This window comes from Camellia sinensis, chromosome 1, assembly GCF_055761805.1.
Source record: "Camellia sinensis isolate YWXY chromosome 1, ASM5576180v1, whole genome shotgun sequence".
Taxonomy (NCBI): domain Eukaryota; kingdom Viridiplantae; phylum Streptophyta; class Magnoliopsida; order Ericales; family Theaceae; genus Camellia; species Camellia sinensis.
In genome coordinates, this window is record NC_138961.1 from 196277412 (window position 1) to 196287045 (window position 9634).

The window sequence follows — 9634 nt, forward strand, 5'->3', positions numbered from 1 at the left end:
ACAAACACCGTAAAGACTACTGCACTGCCCACTGATTTCCTTGCTTCTTGCTTCCCTCTTTGCTTCACCACTGGAATCCATCCTCCGCTAGCCATATTTAAGATGTGTAACCAAAATGAAGAGTACAGTTGGAATTGCTGTAAGCAAAATAACTGGAAGAGATTCTTTTATATAGTATTATTATTATAGGAGTAAAGATATTTTTGATTGTAAATTGTTCAAGTTGACTTGACAACTCAACAAACTTTAAAATATGGTCAAACTTAATTTCTTTACATAATAAACTAATTTTAAACAAATTTTTAACAACCCAAATATGAGTCGAATACAAATAATTTGATTCATTTTACAACTTTAAGCATGGTTTTCATATTTTTTACACTTCTTATGTATCCGTTTGGTGTTGTTTATTGGGGTTGCTTGCGGCCTTTCTATTTTGTTAATTTGGATTACTATAACTAAACATATTACTCGTACTATGTACACATATAAATAAATAATTAAAAATAATAATATAAAATTTACTTTTATTATGTAGTAAAAATGATTTATAGTCAATTAAATTTTATTGTGTGTTCTAAGTTCTTAATAAAAAAAATACATTTCATAATTTAATTGGTAAAAATAAAAATTATATTTACAATAAAATATAAATACATTTCGTTTTATAAGTTTTGTAATTTTAATTTACCATATAATAGTAGTAAATTACATTTGTTAATATACTAATTTTTCTTATTTTGTAAAATCCAAAAATTTGTCTATTCAAAATTGTAAATTGTCGTGTGTCATAACTCTTACGTAAAAATGGATTAGGACTGATTTGTGATGTTGGACTAAACATTAGAAGTGACCTAAAAGCTACTTGACTCAATATTTAATGTGATCTTCACCTAATTATTAAAAATTGTCTTTATCGATTCATGTCTGGTATGAGTTAGTTTGGAGATTTCAATATTGGATTAAATATTAAAAATTAGCCTAGAAAATCTAATTTGAGCCTTTTTTTTCTCAATAATTCTAGGTTTAGGCTATAATACATCATATATTAATAATTCAATATCATTAAAAAAATAACAATAATAATGTTTACGGTGGTTTTTATCAATCAATAAAAAAAAAATTATAAATATTAAGAGAATAACATTTGAACAAATTCTAACATAAAATTTTTACTTTAAAACTTTATGACCTACACATTTTTTTTTTTTTGACTTTATAAATAATTTTTAAGATAGCAATTAAAATAAATTTCAATCATTATTATATGAAGAGGCCTATGTGATAAGAGTTTGTAGCATACAATTTTAAAAAGTAATATTGATTCAAAATTTTCAGTGTGAAAAATATTTACCCAACTTTATATTATGTTTTATTCATGAATTTGGATAAGAATTTCAAATGAAAAAGGTAAAAGATAGGTAAAATGTGAATAAAATATAACTTTATTTTACCTAACTTTACACGCCTTTTCCTTTTTCCTTTCAAAATTTCTACCCAAAATCATGAACCAAACACATCATCAATGTTTGAAAGGAGTTTTGAACCCATTATTGTATTGATATACACTATCTAAAAAAAATCTATATAATATTTGGTGGGAGAAACCACTACAAGAATTTACACATTTGGCGACCATTTTTGCCGACCAAAAAAATTTTGGTCGCAAAAAAATGATATTTGCCTACCAAATATTAAGTAGTCGCGAATGATCATTAATTTTGGCGACCAAATATTATTAGTCGTAGAAGGTTATATTTTAACGACCAAAAAATGAGTTGGTCGCAGAAAGTGGTATGTTTTTGCCGACCAACTACACATTTGGTCGCGAAAGGTCACATATTTTTTGGCGACCAAAAATTTGGTCGCCAAAAACTTATTTTCAGCAACCAAAAAAAATTAGTCGCCAAATTATATTTTTAGCGACTAATATTTTAGTCGCCGTTGATTGAGATTTTGCGACTAAAAAAATTTGTCGGCGAAGGTAGCTTTTTTGCGACTAATATTGTCTTTTGGTTGCCAAAAATTTGGGAGGGAAATTTAAAACATGGAGGGGGAAATGAAAATTTTTTGCGAGTAAAAAAAATTTCTCTCCATCGTACCATCTCCTCTCTCTCTCTCTCTCTCAGGTCTCTGCTAAAGCTCTTCAAACCCCTACCCTCTCTTTGCATCGGACACCAAATCCCAAACCCTCCTCTCTTTCTTTTGCAAAAACTCTTCAAAACCCTCACTCTCTCTCTTCTTTAGACCCCAAATCCCAAACCCAAACCCCAACCGGCATAACAATGAGTGAGAAAGAGAAGATGAACAAAGAAAATACACACAGACAGAGCTCTGAACCAGAAGAAAAGAACAAAGAAAGAGAAGTAACGACGGAGAGAGAAGATGGCCGAAAGGAGATGGAAGAGACTTACGCACGCAAAGAACACTTCCACCCTTCAACCAGGTTTGTAGATTCAAACTAGGGTTTTGATTTGGGGATTTTCACTAAAAATCAAGGTTTTGATTGAGCAATTCGAAAATTCTGTAAAATTAGTGAACCTTAAGGAACTCTAGTTTAACAAAAATTTGGTAATGTTATTAATTTTCACGAGTATCCAAAACACTGCGCACCAAAACACTCGTACAGCCCTAAAAGGGTCGCCGTTCGACCGTGTTTGTAAGCTCTGAGCTCTGGTCATGGCTTCAAAGAAGAAACCAAACAAGGCAAAGCGACCCAGACAAGGCTTTGAACAGCTCGACCGCTTCGATTCGCTTCCATGGAACTCTTCTCTCTTCGAAAACGACGACCCTTTCTCTATCTCTGTTGGCTCTAGCGAACTCGAGGGAGGTTCGATTAGTTTTCAATTTCAATTAAACGAAAATTTTGGGTTTTCATGCTGTTTTTCGTTATGGGTTTCTGTTAGTTTTTGTGCACATGCTTCAGAATTCTAAACAGTTGAGTTCTTTTAGTTTCCTGCATTTTCTTGGCAACCAAACAGGGGTTGATGTTGGAAATTTTAAGAGATGATGATATATACATATTTTTTGGTTGTGAATGTAGGTTTTCTATCGCTTGAAGAGATTGATGAATCTGAGTATGGTTTGGAAATTCCTAAACCTGAGAGAGAAAATAAGAAACAAAGGACTAAAGAAAATAAAAATGAGAAAAAAAGGAAGCATAGTGAAGTGGAGGATGAGCTTGGTGGTGAGGTTGAAGCTGTAAGTGAAGAGAAGGATAATAAAGTGAAGAGAAAGAAGAAAAAGGAGAACAAGGATGCAAAGAATTCTGAGGAAAATGAAGAACCAACTGTTGGTTAGTGTTTTGAATTCTCTTCAATTTTTAATAATTTGAGTCAGAATTGTAATTCTGCGTATTTATTTTTTAGTAAATTTGTGGATTAGTATAAAATTTTGTTTGATTAGATTGAGGTTAAGGTTTCTTATAGATTTTGTTCTGAACATGTCAATGCTTTAGTATTTATCCATTTCTGTGCTAGATAAATCATAATTTGGTATATTTTTGTCTCTCTACATATTAATGGTAATTTATTGATCTTTGGGTTGGGAATGCATTTAAGGTTGACAAGTTTTGATCTCTTTTTTCATATATAAATGATTTGGTAATATTTTGGTTCTGATTCACTACAAATGTACTTGTTATGAGTCTGCCACTTATCAATTTCTGGGTCAATCTTAAAGTTAAGTTTATGAGATAGTGCAGACTGCTTCATAAAGTGATTAAATTTGTTAGATAGTTTGTATTTTGGATTCTGTTTGAACGAGTGTTTTTTTTTTTTACAAAATTAAATTGTGACAGAAGTCAGTGATCCCAAGGAGGATATTGAAGGAGATTCAGTTGATGAAGCTGAATATTACGCTTGGAATGAACTGAGGCTACTTCCCCTGCTTATGAAAGCAATATATAGTCTTGGGTTTAAAGAACCAACACCAATACAGAAAGCTTATATTTTAACATGCTTCTGTTCTGTCTATCATCGAAGCTAGAGTTTTGTGTGTATAGAGACCTAGCAACTAGATGTGACAACTAAATTTGATTTGCCGTTATAGAAGATTGATGGTACTATCTTTTCACCTTTGGCTATCAGTTCTATTCTATGATATATGTTGATGAACTTAACAATGATTCTTAATGGGACAATGGTAACATGTAATTAATTGAAACAGGTGACCATGGATCAATTTGGTTATGTGGCCTACATGAAGATGGGCTTACTATTCTGACAAATGGGTGTAGTTTATTAATTGCATGGAGAGGGATATCATTATAGTTCCCATGCTCTTACAAACCTGCTTAATTCCAAAGATTTTTGGGGTGCTTTCTCATAATTTGGTTTTTAAAGATTTTTGTGCTAAATATGTTTTATTCTTTCATGATAGTTTATATTCTTTTCTGCTAAAATCAAAGCATGTGCCATGAATCATTTGTGTACAAGGCGTACTCATTAGGATTAGAATATTTGATGGGATCATTCTCTTAGAAAAGTCATATGGAATTAGATGGAAAGGATTTTGTTATCCTAGATTTAGATAATTAATTTTATATATAGGACTTGGGAGTATATAGAATTTTAAGATTATTTGTAAGTTGTGGTACATGTGATTTTATGATTTTATTTTGACTTAATCTTTTGGCATGCTTGAGGTTGGCTTATGATGTTGAAGTTTCAATGAAGAATCTTGAAGATAAAACAATGTCTGATGAGGTTCAGAGAGTGAAGCATTGGTTTTTAAACAGAAAATGCTTTCTACTTTTACACAGAAGTGACCATGTTTACTTTTAACTACTATTTGTTGCTGATCAAAACCAAAAGAAAAATAAAGAAAAATAAAAAAGAGAGAGAGAGAGAGAGATTAAATTTATAACGGTTACCTTCTTTGCATAATCAATGACTTAGTGTGGATGCAAAACCCCATCTCTCTAACCTATTTTTAAAATTTTAAATGCTTAATCTTATAAAACTACCTAAACTTTTGAGTATCTCACAATCTTGGTTATCAAGGTCTGTATAAGTTAATGCATCATGATTTATCATACGATTCAAACCTAAGAAATTAGACAACACTTAGGTTGTGTTTGTTTCATAGAAAGGATTGGAATAAAATGAATTGAAGTCTATAGAAAGAAATTAGACAAACTACCTAATGATATGTTTCACTGAGAAGCCGTAAAGTTGAAGTCTATAGCCTTGTTACATTATAAAATTGGATTTAGTGAAGGAATAAAGGTTTATTCATGTGTTCAAGATTTAGTGAAGGAATTCTAAAAGCTTTTGCAATGGTTCTGATGCAATCTTTTTGGAAAAGGTTAGTTATTAAAGTCAATCTAGTACCAAGAAGAGCTGGATTTGCTTTAAGTATCTCTAGTTGGGGTCAGAAGCTGGGGCAGAGCTACTACATATCTCCCCCTGCACCCCCAGTTCCCACTCCCAGTTATAATGTTTTCCTACCCCTCTCCACTTTAGTGCTGCTTACCTTTCTCCACCATTGTCAGAAGTAGAAGGTGAAATTGTGGTATTTGATCAATATCTTGAATGTAGGGTACTGGGAGAATACACTTTCTATTCCTAGGGGAGTTGATCATGGCCCTCCATCTGTGAACTCGCCTGAACCATGTAGCCGAGAATTGGTTCCAATACTTCTTATGCTGTGAGCCTTGAACTTATTCCTGCTGCTGATACTTGCTGCACAACCCACCTACCCCTGCAGGATGCCAGTGTGCGAGGCAGGGGCATGTGGGAAGTCATTGGTTGATTTGTCCTCTCATTTTTTGTAGGCTCACTTGAAAGGGATTAATTACACCTTAATTATTTATGTTTCTTGTTCTGCAGACAAGGCAAGCCTTTACACCAGAGCAAATAAATGAAGCATGTTATGTTGACATTAATTCCAACAAGGCTGTCTTTGATAGTTTGAGGAATAACCCAAAAGTGAACTATGATGGGATGTGCTTCGCTTACAAGGTAAATCCTAATCTTTTCACCTGGAACCCTGGCAGACAATTGAACTTCTCTGTCTTCCCCAAGAGTTCATAGATTGTTACAGGTGCCTGCCCAAAAAGCTTCGAAAAAAAGTTGTCTTTGTGCTGAGAATTTACTTGGTCTTTATTTGATTACAGTCCAAACATGCTCTGAAGGACAAGAATCAACTACTCATCCTAATACGTAAATTTCCAGAGGGCATTGCTGTTATTGATCTCAAGGATGCATACCCAACTGTCATGGAGGATCTACAGGTTTGTGAAATTTTTCTGCGTCCATAACATACCTAAATTAGATATATTAATTTTTTTCCTCCATTTTCTTTACCTTTTCCTTCTTATTTTACAAATCTAATCAAATTTATGATTCAAATACAACATTTTGAAGAATTTGCCTTTGTTATTGGGTGATAGTTAAAACTGTATATGGGATGTTTAATCAATCAAACTGATGTTTAATTAGTGTGGCACGCAAGAGTGAACCTAATCCAACCATCCTTTTTCAGTGCCTTTAGTAATCACCCCATTGGGAATCATATATATGCCAATGAAATCAGTTGCTCAATTATTCATTTGTGACTCATTAGGTGAGACGATTGATTAAAAAGTGTTCCATACTTTTTGATTGGGACAGTGGAGGGAAAAAACAAGAACAAAAAAAAAAATATTAGTAATATATTAGTATTTGCTTTTTCTAATACTTATCTCTAAACAAAAACGATTAGAAATAAAACTATCCAATAGTCACAAACTGGTTAAACGGGGAATTGTGGCTCATTCAATTTATTCTATAGACATAAGAATGCTATTGTTTTATTTACAATTTGATAATGGTAGTCATTTTAATTTGCTAATGTGACCTTTGCTTTTCATGGATATTTTTCATTATTTGTTCAATTTTAACTGACATTATTTCTCTTTTTCTTTGGTACAGATGGATGAACTCGTGCACAAAGCTAAATTGTACAGGACAAATTGGCACTTTTTGTATTTTTGGAAGGATTATATATTTTTGTATAGATGTATATGGAAAATATTAGGGTAGACTAGTAGTTATATTTTTGGATGTGTGTGTATAGAAAATATTTGGTAGACTACTAGTTATATTTTTGGGTTGATGTACATGGATAAAAATTTAAAACATAATAACAAGTACTTGTTATGTGTTTAATTTTTATGCTAAATGAAATATGTAGTTTCGAATTATTTGCGGATGTAAACTTATAATAGTTGCTGACTTTAATTAAACAGGTTCAGAAATGGTTGATATATGGTTTTTGGTTGAATGTTGATGATTCAATTTATTTGTTGGTTTGAATGATTTCTTCTTTTTATAGATTATATTGAATAAATTGGATGAATTATTATAAATTACAGGTTTATTTTGTTGGGTATTAGCGACCAAAATTTGGTTTGGTTTTTATAGTTTTGGCGACCAATTGATTAGTCGCTAAATGTCACAATTGGCGACCAAAAAAATTTTGGTCGCAGAATGTCACAATTGGCGACCATAATTTTTGGTCGCGAAATGTCCCAATTGGCGACCAAAAAAATTTTGGTCGCAGAATGTCACAATTGGCGACCATAATTTTTGGTCGCGAAATGTCCCAATTGGCGACCAAAACAAATTTTGGTCGCAGAATGTCACAATTGGCGACCAATTGATTGGTCGCGAAATGTCACAATTGGCGACCAAAAAAATATTGGTCGCAGAATGTTACAATTGGCGACCAAATTTTATGGTCGCGAAATGTCACAATTGGCGACCAAACAAATTTTGGTTGTAGAATGTCACAATTGGCGACCAAATTTTTTGGTCGCGGAATGTCACGATTGGCGACCAAATTTTTTGGTCGCAGAATGTCACAATTGGCGACCAAACTTTTTGGTCGTTGAATGTGATAATTGGCGACCAAACTTTTTGGTCGCGAAAATATCACTTTTCGCGACCAAAGTGTTTTGGCGACAAAATAAATTAGTCGCGGTAATTAAACATTTAGCGACTAAAAATTTAGTCGCGAAATCCAACTTTTGCCGACCAACCACAATTTTGGTCGCGAATTACTTTTGCCGACCCTCAATTGGCGACCAAAGTAGCGACCAAAAAAATTGGTCGCGGATAACTTTTGCCGACCAAAAATTGACTTTTAGCGACCAATTTTTTTGTTGCCAAAAGTGTTAATTCTTGTAGTGAACAAGTTCTTAAAATGGATTATCAATCACATTATAAGGAAACAAAAGTTAGCCAATAAAAGATTTTTAAAATATTTAAAAAATTAAATATCAAGAGAAATAAACAATGGAAGATATAAATTGATTATTACATTTTAGTTATACAAACATCAAAATTTTAAAACTGTTCTTTTTCAAATTTCTAAATTTAAATTTTTAAATGGATTAATTAACTTTCTTTTTGAAATATGTAAATCAAGGTATAATAAGATTTTTTTTTTATTTTTTTAGAAATGATTCAATAAAAGCTATAAGATTTTTTTGAAAAATTTTAAAACTGATTAGTTAACTTTACTGTTCAAATTTCTAAATTTAAATTTAGAAATTGATTAATTAACTTTTTATTTTAAAATGTGTAAATTAAGGCATAATAAAAAAAATTAATGATTCAATAAAAGCTAGAATATATATATTTTTAAAATTTAAAATTTTGATTAGTTAACTTTCCTTTCAAATTTCCAAATTGAAATTTATAAATGGTTTAATTAAATTTCCATTTGAAATATGTAAATCAATGCATAATAAGATTTTTTTAAAAAAAATTTAAAACTAATTAGTTAACTTTCCTTTTCAAATTTCTAAATTAATTAATTTTCCTTTTGACATGTGTCAATCAAGCTATAATAAAATTTTTAAATAATTCGATAAAAGTTATCTAATAGAACATATTTAATTATCTAAAAAATAAAAATTTTAGAAAAATAGTATGAGAGTTTTGATTTTCACAATACTCTTCTCATTAAAACCCCCATTTTCTTTAATATATTGTATATATTTTTTATATAATTTATATTTACAGTTTATGAAATTGAAATAATTTAAATAAGTAAAATATATATATACGTATTACCAAGAAATTAATGCTTTCATAGTTCTTTTCACTAGCTTTCAATTTACAAGAGGTTGACTCATTCAAAGCTCCACAACTCCACCTAATATGCAAGTAAAATGGAATGCAAAACAAAATTATTGTTAAAAAAATATTTATAGAAAAATGAGTCAGACCCCTTTCGTGGAGGATCCCTACAACTCCTTTACTGATCTACACCATTCATGATGTGTGGGGCCCACTCATATATGTGTGGGGTCCACATCATGAATGGTGTGGATCACAAAAAGGGTTGTGGGGGTCCTCCACAAAGGGGGTCTCTATCATTGCTGATATTTATAAAGATGTGTAAGTGATATTTTTACAATAGTCCTCTTTTAACCAAATGAATTTTTTTGTTTTCTTTTTATTGAGCAAAGTTACAAGACTCCTTCACACTTTTATCAACTATCTACTGCCCTCTCCAAAACCTTTTGCAATTCTCTCCTTTGGACTCTTAAGAGGGCAATTTTGTCATTTGCGAAAATTACAAACTAAAATTAAGGGGTTGTTTGGGATGATCTAAATAAGTGTATTTTTTATCTTTTTACGAA

The 9634-nt window shown here is 31.3% G+C and overlaps 2 protein-coding genes across 2 annotated transcripts; both read left to right on the forward strand.

The window, feature by feature from the left end:
* Positions 1-2097: 2097 nt before the first annotated feature.
* LOC114323572 (DEAD-box ATP-dependent RNA helicase 13) lies at positions 2098-5618 on the forward strand. Its single transcript, XM_082891483.1, has 3 exons — positions 2098-2830; positions 3044-3295; positions 3800-5618. The coding sequence occupies exons 1-3, from the start codon at positions 2680-2682 to the stop codon at positions 3985-3987; spliced, it is 591 nt and encodes a 196-aa protein (XP_082747609.1). The 5' UTR covers positions 2098-2679; the 3' UTR covers positions 3988-5618.
* Positions 5619-5641: 23 nt separating this feature from the next.
* On the forward strand, positions 5642-7247 carry LOC145801134 (uncharacterized). Its single transcript, XM_082891495.1, has 3 exons — positions 5642-5963; positions 6119-6235; positions 6915-7247. The coding sequence occupies exons 1-3, from the start codon at positions 5814-5816 to the stop codon at positions 7023-7025; spliced, it is 378 nt and encodes a 125-aa protein (XP_082747621.1). The 5' UTR covers positions 5642-5813; the 3' UTR covers positions 7026-7247.
* Positions 7248-9634: the final 2387 nt, after the last annotated feature.